The 17,948-nt window shown below is 40.7% G+C and overlaps 1 protein-coding gene across 6 annotated transcripts in view; it reads left to right on the forward strand.

Moving 5' to 3' along the window:
• The first annotated feature begins 3,073 nt into the window (after positions 1-3,073).
• The window catches only part of BLTP3B (bridge-like lipid transfer protein family member 3B), a 60,236-nt gene continuing 45,361 nt past the window's right edge, over positions 3,074-17,948 (forward strand). For 4 of the 6 annotated variants that reach the window (XR_014183155.1, XM_082043477.1, XM_082043478.1 and 1 more), the window contains exon 1: positions 3,074-3,275. Coding sequence is in view for 3 of the 6 variants with exons in the window: in XM_082043477.1 (XP_081899603.1) it covers positions 3,232-3,275 (44 nt within the window). In the remaining 3 variants the exon portion in view is untranslated. Of the gene's footprint in view, positions 3,276-10,705; positions 10,807-13,879; positions 13,896-17,948 lie in introns of those variants that run through there. The other 2 variants (XM_082043479.1, XM_082043480.1) reach the window with 2 other exon arrangements.

Consider the following 17,948-nt stretch of genomic DNA (forward strand, 5'->3'; position numbering starts at 1 on the left):
AGTAGACAGGAAGGCTAAGCCACTCTTTCCTCTTTGTGGTCATATTAGGGTGAGAGCTGATGACAACAAGGTTCTTCATAAACAGTTGGCTTCCTCTGCTCAAAGCAGGAGTCAGTCTTTGAGACTTCCATCAAGCACCAATTTCACATAGTGGTGGTCTAATTAGCCTGAACATGCTAGCAGAAATTCATCTGCCTGCAAACATGTGACTGTGATTTGGAGAATCAGCCCAAAGTCTTAATAAACAGTCTGGGATATCCTGATTTTAATTTGTGTCAGGCTCTAAAGAGAATTGTCAGATACTCTGTTCAAACTGAGGGATAAGCCGGCCTCCTTATCTAATTCCCTGAGGTGGGGGGTTGATCTGTGCATTTACCCTCCATTCCTCCATTCAGTGTGCTCCAGGAGATGGGGAAGAACATGAGGTCACGATTCATATCAACCCTGCCAGACAGGAATTTTTCTGGTTTCCATTTCTGATGTCAGTGAAGAGCCTCTGGACTTTCCCTTTTCTGCCAGAGCTATGCTTGCAGGACACTTGAAAGGGAACACACAGCATGGGTCCTGCTTTCCATGCCCCTTGTATTTTCTTTCTTGATAAGAAGCTGATCCGTCATTATGACGAACATTGTTTCTCCAGGACACTGATAGAATTTTTTCTGGTTGAGAAAACTGAACTTCAAACAGGAATAAAAGTGTTAGCTTCATACACAGCTCAGTCCCACTTTACAAATATCTTTAAAGAATCTAATGAGGTCAGTATTACACAACTGACTGATTTTTAAATATCTGGAAAAATCAATTGAAAAATGTTCATCTCCTGACCTATTTCCTCAACTATCACTGCTTCATAGTTCTGATTTAAAGGTCCTTGGGGATTTCGTTCATTGCATGTAAATTATTAATGTTATGTGTATAAGAAGCAAAGAAAATAGTACCAAATGTCTTTCCTCTGCAGCTCCAGACTATATTCTAGAGCCAGCAAACCACCATTCATACAGAAGTCACATCTGAAAATCTGGTTAGTTGTACAACTGTTAATTTTTTTCTACCTACCTCTGAAATTGAGAAGAAATGAGAAGATATTATCTCAAAATCAAAATAATCTGCAGGCTTTACAGTTACCACAGATACCCAGAGAAATGTGAGGACCTGGAGAAAAACCCGATTTTATAAGTATAGGGGTTTGAGTAATTGCTGAGAAATTTGGATTAAGGGAAATATTCCATATGTGTATATACATCTGAATTTATTGCCATACTTAATAGGTTTCTGTCATCGAATCATTCCGGTCAGAAAAGACCTCTAAGATCAGAGTCCAACTGCTAACCTACCACTGCCAAGTCCGCCCCTGAACCATGTCCTTAAGAGCCACATCTACACATACCTCCAGGGATGGTTACTCAACTGCTTCCCTGGGCAGCCTGTTCCAATGCCTGACAACCCTTTCTGTGAATAACTTTTTCCTAATATCCCATCTAAACCTCCCCTGGTGCAACTCAAGGCCATTTCCTCTCATCCCGTCTCTCGTTACTTGGGAGGAGAGATCAACACCCTCCATGCTACAACCTCTTTTCAGGTAGTTGTAGAGAGCTATAAGGTCTCCCCTCAGCCTCCTTTTCTCCAGAATAAACAGCCCCGGTTCCCTCAGCAGCTCCTCATAGGACTTGTCCTCCAGACCCTTCACCAGCTCCACTGCACATCTCTGAAATCTCTCCAGCACCTTGATATCTTTCTTGTAGTGAGGCCCCAAAACTGAACACAGTATTCAAGATGCGGCCTCACCAGTGCTGAGTACAGGGAGATGATCACTTCCCTAGTCCTGCTGGCCACACTATTTCTGATACAATCCAGGATACTGTTTGCCTTTTGGCCACCTGGGCACACTGCTGGCTCATGTTCAGCCACCTGTTGACCAACATCACCAGATCCCTCTCTGCCAGACAGTTTCCAGCCAGTCTTCCCTGAGTCTGTAGCGCTGCCTGGGGTTGTTGTGACCCAAATGCAGGACCCGGCACTTGGCCTTGTTGATTCTCATACAGTTGGCCTCAGCCCAACCATCCAGCTGGTTCAGATCCCTGTCAGTAAGCTTTCCTTCTCCTGGTGCTGTAGGAGAGTAGCCATCCTGGCTCTAAGTGGGGCCAAGAACAGGCCCAGGAGAAGGTGTGCGGCTCTTTGGGCAGGGCTTGCTGTCTGAGCAACTCTTCCACCTTCCTGTGGAAGAACAGATGGCAGAGTTGAATTTGTTGCTTTTGGGGTTGGTTGTTTGCTTAGCATATGATTTTGAAATGACTGGGGATTCTACATGGAAACAAATTCGAGCATTGCTTTTTGTAGCTGGAAATGAATATTGCTTATAAAAGAGAGGGGTAAAAAGGATAAACACCTCAGTCGGCTAATCAAGGTGAATACATTATTAAAGAAATGGAATAAGAGTTTACCTGAAAAACTTGAAGTAACTTGATATTGCTTCTGTGAATGAACTCTGTCAGTCACTTGCAGCTCCTACACTGAGGAAGGGCATGATCTGCAGATATTAATGCCAAGCATTAACATATATTGGTAGTATACATTTAATCAAGAGGAATTCTTGCTGCATTTTTTTTTTCATATAACACATTCTAGTGGCACTTTATAACAGATTTTCAACAAAAAATAATAACTGGTATCATTCAGCTGAGGGGGAGGCAGAGGCTAAGCCTACGCGGAAGACGCTCCCCAGGTGGGAGGGAGGCGGGATGGAGCGCAGGCGGGGTACAGGCGCTTTCAGAGTTTTGGAGATGGGAAGGCTGAAGAGGGAGGACAGCAGCAGCTGGCTGAGGAGTGCGGCGAAAAGGCGGCCGGTGCGCGCCGGGGAGGGCTGAGGCTGCAGGCGCTGACGGGAAACTGCGACGCTTCCCATGCGGACCCCGGCTGCAGTGGAGCGGCCCTCCCAGGGGGTCTGCGAGCTGACGGGAGGAGACGCCCCTTCCCCGCCTCCTCCTGCCCGGAGACGCCGCTTCCCGCTCGGGGCGGTGTCTCTGCTCTGACCCTCCCATTGCCGCCCCCACCCCCGGCCGCCGTCACTAGGCGATGCTGCAGCTAAGATGGCGACGGCCGCCAAGTGAGCGTAAGCGGAGGCAGCGGCTCCGCTCCCGGCGGTCTCCCCGCCTCGGGCAGGGGGAGGCGGAGGGATGAGGCGCGTCTCCGGTCCCGGCCGGTTGTCGTGAGGGGCGCGGGCCGGCAGACGTCATGGCGGGGATAATCAAGAAGCAGATCCTGAAGCATCTCTCCAGGTCAGTGGGGCACCGTGCCCCGGGTGGGCTGAGGGCTGTGCGGGGGCGCGGCGGCAGCTCCTGGCTCCGCGCCTCCGGGGCCTGGCGTGGGGCGGGGGGACCAGCCTTCATGCAGCCCAGGGAAGGTGGAGCTGGAGCCGCCTCCTCGGGGTGACCGGCCGCTTGTACGGGGTGACAGCCGCGTAAGCGGCCCCTAGCCTTCTCGCTAGGTGCCCGGCGGCGCAGGGGGGCCAGCACCCCCCTGAGGTGAGGAGGGGGGCTCGGTCCGCCTGGCGGAGGAGGGAGTCTCCGAGTGAGTCACCGCCGGGCTCCGGTCGCCTCCCCGCCGCGCCGGGCAGACGGTGCCCGCCCCCGCCGCACGGCGCCGAACCGAGCCGGGCGGGGGTTGCAGTGGCAGCGGGCCCGCGGGCCCGGGGAGGCGGCGGCGCAGCCCCTTGGCGGGGGGCGCTGGCGGGGCCCGTGGCGGCGAGGGGGAGTGTGGAGAAGGATGGGGACAACCCCAAATCCCCTCGTAATTGGAAGGCGGGAGGGGGTTACACAAGCCGTCCCAGTTCGTTTGGTGGCGGGGGGTGTGGGGTGAGTGTCCTTGCACGTCCGGTCGCGACATGTGAGCACTTGCAGGGCCAGGTGCGGCCGGGTAACAAAAGACACGCGTGTCCCTGCACTCAAGGGGATGAAACAAGTTTGACGTTTTCCCAGTGACTGAAATAATATCTAACATGCCTATGTGCTAAAGAAAACAAACGAACAAAAAACCTCGACTGTAAATTTTGTAGCTGTCAGTGTCGTGTGCCTGAAAGACGGAAAAACTGCAGAAAACACACAAAGCGATTAATACAATTTAAAAAGCCACATTACGTTTCTCTTGTCTTCTAAAGAGAGACAAAAACCTGTTGGGTACTTGATCTGTCATGACACCACAGTGTTGTTATTCTTCAGAGCTTACTTGTGTAAAATAAAAAATATAACCTGAAATATTGGTCCTTTATTTGCTTATTTCCCAGGTGTTTTATCCTATTTTGTGTGTGTGGTGTTTTTTTCTTTTTTTTTTTTTTTTTTCTGAAAGGTGTTTAAATTCATCAGAGCTAATAAATAGAGATAATCAAACAAAATGAAATGACAGTCATTTTACTAGTCTGTTGACAATGCACAGGGAAAACACCATTTTAATTCCAAATCCTTTGATATCTATCCACTAAATATGATGTACGAAGCAGTATTAATTTTTCTCTTCCACTCATGAGTTTTGTAGCTGGGAATGCTGGTAAAGAAATCTTGTCTTCATATGAAAATAACCGAGCACTGCACGAATGGAAATGCAGTATGAAGATGTCATCAGCCTTGAGTCAGTTTTCTAATCAGAAACGTGTAAGGAGTCACCAGCCTTAATTGGCTGATTCAGCTCGCTTCCCATAGTGCTATTTAGCAAGCTGTATGGAAACAGAAGTGAGCTGTAGTCTTTGTGCTACAGGTTAAAGACTAAAATGTGTTGAGGAACTGGGCATGAGTAACAGCTGGTTTTTGCCTAGTTTTTCAAATACACAGGTGCATAGATTAGAATGAAGTACCTTTTAATGTTGATAAATCTGTGTTTGCTTTCTTGTGTGGTGTGATAAAGCTCATTGAACGGGACAACGTTAATTGATTGTGACAAGTTTTGCCATTTTTAAAAAGCCTATGGGATGTATGTAACAATCTGAGGCTTCTGGAAATGAGCCTCAATTTCAACTCACACTATGTTGACATTAAAAGAGTATGTTTGCTACCTAAAATATAGACAGTATTATTATTAAGCCCCTTATTATGGGTGTTCTTAACCACATGATCAGATAATATCTCTTCTCCTTGCAGAACTGGTGCTTCGCTGGTAGCAGAAGTTGGTTACACAAGAAAACAGACTTCAGGTGATAGGAGCACCTGTAAATCTGGTGGCTTTTTAAATTTCAGGAATTTTTTTTTTTTCCAACAAAAATGATATTGTTGTTCTGTATTTCAGGGTTTTCTTCAATATAGTTTATAAGAACATGATTATAGTATGCTTCACACACTGTTTTATTTCAGTCTGGAGCCAAGTACATGAGGAATTTCCTGTAATACAGGGGATACTAAATGACACTTTCACTTTGTGCTCTGTTACTAGATTGGTTCCTGTTCCGCAATTTTCACAGTTCCTCAAAACCGGATGGCTCTTTGCCATATTCAACAAAGCAGATATTAGTGGCAGGATTAAAATGTACTAGAAGAAGACCATATATAATAAAGGAAGAATGGCAAAATGATCCTGTTATCTCAATTTACTTTCATTTTTTATAATTGTATTTCTCTTTATGTTTGAACAGAGGCAAATCAAATATGTACTTCAAAGAACAAATAGAAGATAGGAACTTGTACCTTCAGTTACAGAGAAATGCTTTCCTTTTTTACCACAAATCACAGAATCACAGAACGGTTGAGGTTGGAAGGGATCCCTGGAGCTCATCTTGTCCAGTTCCCCCAAATCATCCTGGGTTTAGCAATATTTGCTATGAAGATTGCTGCAATATCTGTTGCTCATGTGTTAGCAATTTTCAGCTTTCTTACTATCTAATTACATATATGCAAATTCAAAAGTGTTGTGTCATTCAGCAGTGTAGTTTCCATTAAGTGGTTTACAGTGCTTTTAGATGAACTAATATGGACACTGGTGGTGTGAAGAAGCCTTATCATTCTACATTTGTTAGCTAAGGAAAATGATTTCTTTGGTATGAGTTTTTAAAGTCTGAGAACAAGAAGAAGATGAAGACCCAAACTGCATTTTGGAACAGTTTTGGTATCTAAATGACTTTTTACCTTTGTAAAGAGCTTTTTAATTGCTGTGCTACAGCTTAAGAACTACAAGGGTAGCAGAGCTTATTTACTCAGCTTGTAACAAGCTGTTATCATATGTCAGGATCTGGTGATGAATTTTGAGTTTTCTCATAGTCTTTTAAAAACTTGAAAAATATAAGCTATGCCCTCTCTTCAACATGTGTTGCTCTTCTTCAAGGCTGTGGAAGAAAATGAGAAGGGGAGGGAACAAAATATTTTTTTTGTTATTCTTCAGATTATGGTGGGATAAACACAATCTTCTAAGGTGAAGAGAGGAGTTGGTCATTTGGAGCCTTGAATTTTTGTCAGCTCCAGATTGTATTAGGTGTGGGGTTTTATGTGAGTGTGGATGGTAGAGTGCCTTTATTTCATAATGTACCTGCCCTGAAATGAAATGAGTGTGTCTGGATAATGTTGTTATGCTTTACAAAGGTAGGAATGAGACACTGTGCTGAGGAGTCTTCTGTGGGGTGTTGGGATCACTTTTGTTGTCGAGATCTTCCCCTGTGAAATGAAACTTGTGTAGAATCTCCAGATGTGTTGTTACAAGTTTTCATCAGAGAGAGATTTCTTGTTGAACAGCACCTATTCTTGCAAGATTTTCTGTGCACTGCTCTGATAATAACAACCACCTTTGAGCATTACTTCTTTTTCCTCAGTTAGATTTTATTGACAAGTGCATAATACAATGCTGTTAAAGATATCCAGTAGGACTCTAGATTGCATCATGCAAGTTCACAGCAGTGTTCCTGTTATACTGTCTGTGATTATAAGGGAATCATCCCAACCATATGGATCCAAGATATTTCCAGAGATTGGGTATTACTGACACAGACTTGTATAAGGGCTTTTCCAGGTATTTTTTGGTTTTGGCTTTTAGTATCATTGCCTGAAATTCCTTTTCTAGCTAATGAGTGGTCTAACAGTCTTTTGTGTATCTGCATTATCCATGCCTTTCTGTGAGAAAACGTGTTTTTTGTCAAAACGGGTCTAAGCAGCATGAAGGAAAGCTTACAAACTTTGCCTCAACCTTGAGTTAAGTAGCCCCACTGAGTATGACATCCTTCATCTCAATTAGATATTAACTCTTAAGTTTACCAATGATAACACATACTTCAACTTTAAAATATTACATTATTTGACCCTTACTTCCTATTTTCACAAAAAAAACAGGAGGAGGCTTGAAAGTGTTTGATATGGCAGAAACCTGAATTATTTTCAGTTTGTGCCATTAGTTAATGTTCCATGTGAACTTAGACCTTTGCTTTTGTTCACCTGAAGCAATAGATGTAAAAATATTAAGATTTTAATAGAAGAAAACTGCAATAAATTTTGTGACCATTTTTTTTTTCACCTCATAGATGAGAAATCATTCAAAAATGCATGCAAAGATTAGTTTTACAAAGAATAGCATACTAGTTGTATGGATATCAGGAATCCACTGATCCTGCTATAAACAGTGATATTCTATGTAATCTGGTGCAGTTTCACTGATGTGTGTCCTATCTAAATATTTGACCTGCATCTCACCCTGCTTTTGTACCAGTAAGACATGCCTGTTCACTGGGGTATGTTGCCATCTCAAGAGATCTGAGGTGACTCCGTTTAGAATCTACTAGTCTAACACCCTTATTTGGCCAGAATGGGCTTGTTCCTATGACTAAAATTGTTTGGATGAACTTTGAAACTTCTAAAGTAGGACTTCTGCTTATTTTCAGCTTCATGTATTCCACTTCTATGTCACTTTAGTTTTCTGAAAGTTGTCTGATTCTTTTAGCCAGCCAAAGACCGTGAAGTGTGTACTATTCCTAGAATAAGCGTAAACCAGCTTCTTTCTCTGCTTGTATTGAGGATTTTACAGGCTCTGTTCTACCTGACTGACTTTATTGGCTTGTGTAGTATGTGGGAAAGTTGCAAAACACAATGTAGACTAACAATCTACATTGTTCTGAATGAATCTATGGAAAGTGTTGACATAATGTAGACAAACAGTCTGAAAAAGGACCCGTAGTAAAGAACTGCTTGAGACAGCAGAAAATAATGAGGAGAAAGAGCAATTTGAAGTTTCATTATAGTCCTGTATTTCTTAATTTTTCTAATGTTTGAAATTCAGTATTTTTTGAATTTAAGTGGAGACTTCATGGCAACTGCTTTGTCTGTGTGAATGTGTTGGCAGTGTTCTGATGAGCAGAAAGGAATCAATAAATGCTTTTTTCAACAAAACAAAAAAAAATTAACTTCTCTATTTATTAGCTTCATGTATTGTATTGCATTTTAAGCTTTTGTAACAGAATCTCTTCCAAAAGACCAAACTGAAATTGCTGTGGTGCTTTGTGAAATTATAAATGTGTTTTGGAGGTAAACAGCAAGAATATATTTAATAATAATGATAATAATAAATTCTTAATCATTACATTTATTACTATTAAAATCTGTTAAATGTGTGACGTCTCAGATCTCTTAAGCTTTCAGTAGCATTTGGGTTAATAAAACAAACTTGCAGACTTTGACTTCTGTTTTTCAGTTTGCTTTACATTATTTTTCCAAATGTATTACAAGTCTGGATGCTGATTCTGTAGACATTTTATTTGTACAATTAGAGTTCTTTCTGCCACAGCTTTGTTGAAGTCAGACAACTCTTACGTATGCATAATAAAAATTACTGCATTTGCAGAATCGACAGGAATTAATTGATAGCATTTTAATTCTATAGTATGCCATAATTGTCTTTAAATTATTCTCACGATGGTTTTACTGAAAAGTAAGTTTCAGAATCAAAATGATATTGAAGATTACTTTGAGTTCAAGTAGCCGACATGCTAGTATAAAGCATTCTCTGGAAAAAGGGTGTTTATATAAAGTCTGCGAGAAATAAAATTGTGTCTTTTGCTCAAATGATTATGGAGTATGTAAGAATGAAAACAAAGCCCACAGTTACGTTTTTAAAAATTTGGTATTTCTCCTGCCGAAGCCTTGGTGTTTGTTTTTTTTTCTGTGTTAAAGAGGTATAAAAGTATGTACCAAATAACTTTCAGAGTGAGAGGTGCTTGTTAAAGTGTTTTTTGTTTAATTTTCTGTTTTCATCTACAAGCAGATTGGGCAAAGGAGATTACACAATTTCTGATTAAACATTAATGGAATCAGAAAGGCTTACATGAAGTTCTCAGTTTCACAGATTTTTCTCTATTTTTTTCAAATCATGAGAATACAACATACCTGGTTTTTGGCTGCTTGCAGTGGAGCCCAGGTTCCTCAATCCAATAGCTCCCGCAGGAGTTCTCCTGTGCAACTCTGTGGAGCTGGTGCTGACCAGGCTTCATATCTCTTCGTTCTCTACTCTTTTCATGAGAAGAAACAGGAGAGGAGAGTAAGGAAAGAGCTCCAGCTCAGGCTCTGGCTTTTAGTACTTCCCAGCTCTGCGTGGATGTAGAAGCTTTGCTATGGACAGCACACGCCAGCACAGGTTTTGGGGCAGCTCTGCCGTACAGGTTGCCACACAGCTTGAGAATACCAGAGTTTTTATTTTCTCAGGGAAGTTGGCTGCTGCTCTTATCTGGCTCCCCAAGGAAGCAACCTTGGGATCCAGCTATCTAAAGTTACGTGGTTGCTTACTTCTGGAACCCTTTTCATGCTGTGGTTGCTCCCATTCCTGGGGATCTGGAGACCTTAGAAAAATAAACATCCGTAACTAGGTGTCGGTAATTCACTTCAGTGATAAATCTCTTAAACATTTTTCCAATATCGCAACAAACTGCCTACTAAGGATGCTACCCACATGCTTGCATTTTATTGTACCCAAAAGGGTAAAAGTGTAGGAATTAATTACATTTAGGCTGAGGCATCTTTTTAAAGTGAAGACATTTAAGAAAAACTTTTTTTAATTGCCATATGGTTTGCCACACTAAATATATTATTTTTTAATTTTTGAGAAGCTTAAGGTACTAAAATTTCATAGCCTGCAAAATCAGAATATCAAAAGTGCGTAGGTCTTTGTAGCACTGCCCCAAACACAGAAGCAAATCCAGGAGGTCCCATCCCCTCACCTCTGTGGAGTCATCTTTAGTGCAACTTGTGAACAGGTGAAGCTGAGACACCGTGTGTGGGAATTAATAACGTGGGGTGAGAAATCTCAGTCTAGGCAAAATAAAATTGAAAAGCTGTCTGTCACTTCAAAATAAAATAAAAGCCTCTTATGCTGCATCTGTGGGCTATCTTCCTTGCATTCCAAATACACTTACTATTTCTGAAATCACTTGGCTATAATATATAGACCTTTTCTGCATGATTGAAATTTTCTCTGTAAGCTGTTCATTCACACGTCTGCAGTATTGTAGTACCAGACAGCAAGGGATATTCTAATAGGAATCTAGCATTTTACACAGGCCTGTTTCCTTTTCAGCTCTGTAATGTCATGATGTGTAACAAACTGTTGTAACTGCAGTTACCTTTAGCTAAAACTCTCTTACATTATTGTATCACTCCTTTTTCCCCTTTGAACTTGACCCTTTGTGTGTCCCCCGTGTCCCGTTCCCTGCAGTGATCCCAGCGGGCTCTGGTGGACATTGATTTGCTGTGAATATCCTTTCTACCCAAGTGAGTACCAGGAGCTTCTCAGAAGCCGTGGCAACTGCCCACTTGCTTTCACCAGGAGTAGGGGCCTTTTGTCTGAATACCTTGCCCTCAGGTAACTTCCCCTCTCCCACATTCGTAGAGTAAATGTAAGAGGTGGTATGCATTTGTAATTTATACAAGTTTGTGAGTGAAATGAGCTCTATAAAACGTTAATTGGGTTTTTTCTCTCTTCCGTTTGTCTTTTTAACTTACAATGCTGCAAAAAAAAAAAATTGTTTGATATACAGCTGCGTGCTGGGGTTTTTGTGTGTGTGTGTTTTGTTTTTTTTGTTTAAGTCCTAAACATTTGCAAAACTGGTTTTTGAATTAAACCAGCAAACACATTATAAATGTACCGCTATGTGTAATTTCTGAATGTAGCCTTCTAGGTGTTTCCCAATACCTTCAGACAATTTGATGTTTGCTGTTTATAATTTTCACCTACTTAATTTCTTTGCTTAACTTGATGTTTATTAGCTTTGTGTTGATAAATATTTGAAGGATTGGTCAGCTTTTTACTTAAGAATAGATAAAGAAGAGCTGATTATTTTTTAAAAATTAAAATAGTCCTTGTAGTTAATGTTTTATTGAAAAATCTTATTTTGTTATGAGGTTAGATCAGTTAGCATTAAAAAGATACTTGCCAATGTCACATAAATGAATGATGCTGTTTCCAAAAGGCAAATGTCATGCTTTTACATTGCACCATTATTTCTTGATTTTATATTTATAAAATTATTTTGCATCAAGTGGCTTTTCTTTGCATTATTTACAGAATGTTGTGTTTTTACAGGAGTATAATAGTTATCAGGTATAAGAAAATTCTCAAAATGTGATGTGTTATTTTTGCTGCCTGCAATATGGAAGTTGCACATAGCTTACCACATGTTTTTAGGATATTAAGGATTTTATGTTATCTTGTACTCAGTGTACGCATTAAGGTCTGTTGTGTAGAGCATTGTCATGTTTGAAACAATTTGTTAGGGTTTGATAATACTGACCATTTCTATGCTTATGTAAATGATACGTGAAAAGACTCATGGAATAGAAAAGCTAATGGTGGTCTGTGTGAAGGTTTATCATAAATGAGACAGAAATTACTTAAGCAATATTTTACTTAGAAGATGATTATCATTCATGCAGCGTAAGCTCTTCATTTATGTGCAGTGCTTGGCTATATCTGAGCAGATCTGCTGCATGACACATAATTAGATAATAGCCGTTGATGACAGCAGCTGTTTCAGTTCTGCCTGTACCCAAAGAGCAACCAATACAGTTTTTCCAGATAGACAGAAAAGAATCTCCTGTATATATTATTACAAAATTAGCTAGGGAAAGCTTTATATACTGTCAATTTTAGACAGCCGTTAGGAATGTGAGTATTTAAGAACATATGGGATGGGTCATAGGGTGAATGGCTGGGTGTACTCAGCGGTCTTTGGGAAGTCAGCTGGAGTAGGAGTCCATGCTGAATCCCTTCTGCGTAATGATGAAATGGAAGCGATTATTTGGAAGGCATCAGCATGGCAGGTGCCCTGTTGCATCACCCCATCTCCTAGGATGGGAGAGATAAGGGGGCTGGTGTGATGCTGCACCAGATGCGTTACACAAGTATGGGCTGGTTGTTGAATCAGGGTCCTAGTTAGTGATTTGCCTGGGAACAAGGATCTGTCTCTAAGTTATAACTCCAAAGGTTTGATGAATGTTAGGTTGTTCAGGTCCTGCGAAGCCTGAGAAGTCCCACCTGAAGCTCTAGGCTTGAAGATTGTGTTTTGGACTTATCTAGTGTGCTGTGACTTATGGCCAGCTGAGAGCAGCAAGTCCAGGCTGGGTGTGCAATCAGGGAGATGCCCTGTTCTGCTCCAGAGGGTTGACCCATGATCACCTTTGTAAGATGCTGTGCAGCAGATCATGGAGATCCTTCATGTTCCTCAGGAGGTCGGTTTTCTGCGGACTTGATAATGTGACTCCAGTGTTACTGTCAAGTTTTACACATATTTAACTCAGCCTGTGGAGCTAAAAATCATTTTACTGCAAATCTTACATAAACCGTAGTTAATGGTTTCTTGCTGGGTGAAGTACTACTTAATACACTGCACTAAATTTAGAACATCTCTAGGACAGCCAGGATTTATTCAAAGGTTTCTGCTACTTCACAGTCCACCAACTTTTTCTAAGGCATTACTAAATATTTTCAAGTGCCTCTGGATTTCTATGCATCCCTCAGATGTATTAGATACATCTGATACATTAGATACGTCTCTTGCAGTCTCCTATCCAGTTTCTACTAACTTTAAACCCTTATTCTATAGTTAATTTTTGTAGAAGCTTTTGTGATGCTTTCTGGTTAGAAGTTTTTTAAAGTACCTAGAGAGGCTATCAGTTGCTTGATTCTAATCTTGTTTCATAGGTCTGCAGGATTAAAATAGACATCTTCTGCAGAAGTTTGTGGGGGTTTTGTATATTTTTCCTTTTTTTTTTTTCTTTTTCCCCTGACATATTAGATCCATGCAAAATTTTCATTAGTGCCTTACTGTTTCAATGCAGGTCAAACACTTGTTGCATCTATAAAGTCTGCCTTTAGCCTGTCTGCCATTTACTTAATGGCAGCTGAATCTTTAATACTGTGTTACCGTAGTCTGTGTCACCAATTTTCTCTCCTGTCATAACTGGATCAAGAAGGGAATGCTACTAAGAACTCATCTGATTGTCATTGTGATTGATGTTACTGGTATGTAGAGGGGTATTTTTGATCTAGTGAGCCTGTCTTTTTCTTGTCTAGGACTTGCTGTCAACTAAATAGATCTAAGCATCTTGGTACTTCGGACGTAACTACCGGTGTGCTGCCATGGGGGAAAATAAAGCAATGTGCCTGAACTCAGTCTTTGCAAGTGATTTGTTTCAGAGACACTTTGATGTTGCTTCTGGCTACAGGAAAGAAAATATGAGAGGAAGTTGTTACGTTGCCTGAAGCATGCTATTTGATGGGCCTTTATTTTTTTTTTCCTTATGTTAAAGTGAGAAGGATTTAGAGGGTTTTTTTTTTCCAGATAAAACCAGTTATTGAAAATCAGCTTGGATTTGTGATGTTCCACCAGCGGAGAGGAACTCGGTCATAACAGAAAACACTGATGATTCCAGTGCTTTTCCATGTGACAAAGGGTTAGTTGTGTTCCTCTTCTGTTTAAATGCGAAGTCTTAAAATTTGAAATGGTACAGTGAGCAATATGATAGCAGGACTCCTCCTCCTTCTTACCTAGAGTCATGGGAAGCCAATATCTTCCTCAGAAACACAGTTGAAAAAAGATTTCTTTTCTTGCTTCCGAAATTGTTATACAGAGTTCCTTAATGATCTAATAACATGGTTCAGACAGGTGAAATGGGGAAAAAAACCCATTTATCTTTCTGTTCCATTTCTGCTGCTTTATTACTGATACAGTTGGCAGTCCGTGTTAGGCTGTGTTGCCCCTTTTCAGAGCCTGTTGTTTTAAACCATACATCTCTTTAAGGACTTCTGGTTCATACCAAGGGGTTGAGCAAAACGTGATGCAGTCTTCCGTTATTTCTCTGTTAAATCTAGAGGCCTGAGCCTCTGTTGACAAACTTGACAAGGCACCTGGTTTTCTCTGCAAACCTTTGTGGAGCGCTGCTCGAAGCTTCACGTGGTCTGTTGCTTCCATTACACAAACCACAAGCTTTTTCTTTCAGATAAGTGTTTTCCCTTGTTTTCTCTACTGTTTTTTTGGTTGTTTTCTGTTTCTGGTTTCACTTCTTGGCCATCTTCTCTGCAAGCATGCTGAAGTGCTCCATTCAGAGCTCCAAGCCTGTGTTGTCACAAACAAAACTTTAGGAGAGAAATATTTGGGGCAAGGAAAAGGGTGTGTCTTCTGTGTAGGTTTTTAGTTGTTTTAGAGAGAAAAGACCTAAAAGAATTGTTGTGGCCCTGACAAAACGCAATGATTTTAACTTATTATTCTACATGTGATTCTTATGACTGTGTTGTTATTGTGTAGCCTTGTATTCTTTTCACTAAACTCAGGCTGTACTCTGTAAATTAAACTTGTAGAATTTATCTAACTTCATAGTAGTATTTAGAGTGTGTGTGTATATATATGAGCCCAAGGGAGCTGTGTCAGATTGCTTGTGGTACTGATAACTTTATATTTCTGGATTCTGGCCTTTAAAGTGTCAGATATTTTACAGTATTAATCTACCTTGTAGAATTGAGTATTAAACTGAATTGAAATTGATACTATCAGATCTCAAGTCTTGTGCTTTGAGAAAGGAAAGATAGTTTGTGAAATTGAATCTAAATCCATGAGAACATTTTTCCTGAGCGTATCCCGTGACATTCGCAAACCAGGGATGTATTGCTTTAGTAACAGTGGTGTTTTAGTGCTACAGTACAACAATGTGACAGAAAGCTTTGGGGAACTCAGCCATGTCCTTTATTTCTATTCCTCTTGCCCTTCCCTTTTACTTTTCTCTGTTCAGCTTTATTTGCTTCTTGTACTGAGTAGTAGGTATTAACACTCAGTCTGTTCCCTAGACAAGGAACATCAGTCCAGAGTTCATGGGATATTGTGTGGGGAAATGGCCCTGTTGTCAAGGCCTCTACTCCCAGTTTGACCGAGTTTCTAAGGAGTAATTAACTTGTTCTAAGGAATGACCACCAGGGTGAAAAACAAATGACAAGCTGGGGGAACTGTTTGCTTGTGCAAAGTCAGAGAGAAGAATGTGTGCTTATTGTGAAATTGGTGACATTGTTAATTCTGAGTAGTTAGTTATGTGGAAAGCTCTCAATTTTTAAATGGATCAAAAATTTCTAATTGTGAAGCATCATGACATGATCGAATATTTCTAATTACTGCATATTCAGAATAACAAGATTCTGCCCTAACTTTATGGGAAGTACCTCTCTGCTTTATATAAAAATTTGTATCATAAATATGATAGCCTGGTAAGTTCTTAGAGTTCAAGCAATTAAGCGTTCTAGGTTACAGTACTGACAGAGACACAGCAGTTCTTTAGATATAAAGATAACTTGCCAACCTCCAAAACTCCTCCTCAAATTTTGCCTGGCAATAAATGTTAGAAGACATTTCCAACACCATAATATTTAGAATAGTATTAACAGTTAATTTAATCATAACATTAAAAGTTAGTAGTATTAAAATATTAAATTGCAGTTTTTATCCGAGTAACAACTTTGTCTGTGGTGAATATGCCAACTCCTGGCAAGGTCACTAAAGGCTCACTGGACACCCATCAGTGTGTCTGTCTCACGCATTCTCCCTGAGCCTCTGTTGACTAAATGCGAAGCACACTGCAAAGAAGTCAAAGCGTTTTGGCTCAGTGGGGCATTGGGGCATGTCCTGGTTTAATGTGCTATCAAATCCAAGTGTAATGCAGTTTGGACAGATGTGGTTACCCTGAGGCTTATTTATTTTTATTTGTTAACTGAAAATGCTGTTGGTTTGGTTTTTTTTTTTGTCGTTTGGTTCTTCTTTTAGCTTTATGCATGAAGTTCTGAATTCTTGTGAATTCTAACTAATGGGTGTGATCACATTGTGTTTTGCAGGGCTAGCTGCCCAATAGGCCAACTTCTAACTTTTTAAGTAGAGGCCGCTGTAAAATACAGTTTTTATAAAAATAGGTTTTCCTGTTGTATCAAGTAGTATGAAATGGTTCTGAAGTGCTGAAAATATCCAACAGAGAAACAAAAGTGTATTCTATGGAAGAACTGAGTTTATAAGGAGCAGGGAACTGGCACAGAAACATAAAGTGTTGGCATCCACAGTGGAAAGTTGGCTCTGGACAAAGCATCCGTGGCTGTTGTGTATTATGAAGTTACTATGGGTTTTGAGGAAGTACCAGAGTCGTCTCAACATCTGCTCATCGGTCACATTCCAGCCGTGGAAGTGGAATGAAGAGATCTGCTGCTAGAGGTGCCTATACCTGAAATACCTGCTCACAGCTCACCTGTTGAGTTTATTTCTGTGACCCTGGAAATGAAGGGTGTCATCTTAGAGGTGGAAATCCTCTTGCGTTGGTCTGTGCTGAATGAGGCAGCACTCTGAGCATTTTTCCTTTCGCTGACTGCAGGAGAGGTAACAAATTCAAAACAACCCTCTCAGATGAATTAAAAAAGTAGAAATGAAGGGAAAAGTGATGCTCCTTGTTGAGACAATTTTTGCTGTCCTTCTGCTCCTTGTTGGGAGGGACTGGCTCCTATTTTGTCTGTCTGAAGGATGTCAGAAGTAACTGAAGATTTGCTTTGCTGTCTCCGTGCTCCTCCCTACTGGTGCTTTGGTGTCTTTTTTGCTGTGAAGTTTGGAAACCCACTCCTCTAGATCCTCTGGGTTCCACTGTGATGTGTCTGCAGTTGAGACCAAGATGGTGTTTAGATCTGCTTCCAAGTTGTGTGGCACAGCGACAGGGAACCCTGACGGGTCTTGCACAGGGCGTGATTCTTGTGACGCTCTGTGTGTGTCTGTGTGCATGTGTATTGGCATTCTCTGTGTATATGTGACTTTAAAACAACACCAGTTTGTGATTCTTACATTAACCCTCATCTAGAAAGTTGAGAGAGATACTATGATGTGAATGAAAACATTCAGTAGCTGCTTTTTTTTCTTTTAGGAATTTGAATTGGCCAAGTTGGATGAGACTTGTCAATGATTTCTGAGCTAGAAGGCTTTATGTTCTGTGGTTACTGACAGGATGTTTTCCTGAGGCAAGGCTATTCAGCTCTTCTCATTACCCTTTCTTGTTGAAAGGAACAAAGAAAGGTAGCCAGAAAAGTAAATAGTTTTAACTGTTGGTTTTTTTTTTTCCCATTGTGTTTTTTCTAGAGCATTTAGAGTAGCCTTATCTTAATGTATTTTCATTACTGAAATTATTAAAATATATTATTCATGAATCAAAGCTCGTTCCTTCTGGATAATTTATGCTGTGTAAGCCATGCAGAAACACCTGCAACACTTCTCTCATAGAAACTTGTCTAATATTATTTGCAAATACATCCTGAATAAGTTCAGACTTGGTATAGTTAAAAAAAAACAAGAACGAATGGAACTTTTAATTCTGAACAAGCTTTTTCCCTGGTTCACCTTCGCCCCCAGATGTCTTGATCTTTGAGCGTGACTTTTTTGTGATAAAACTGACAGGTGATGAAGCTCTGTTTATGATTTCTTGCTGAATGTTTCATAGGGA

The sequence above is a fragment of the Streptopelia decaocto genome (genome assembly GCF_964273445.1).
Source record: "Streptopelia decaocto genome assembly, chromosome: 1".
NCBI classification, from domain to species: domain Eukaryota; kingdom Metazoa; phylum Chordata; class Aves; order Columbiformes; family Columbidae; genus Streptopelia; species Streptopelia decaocto.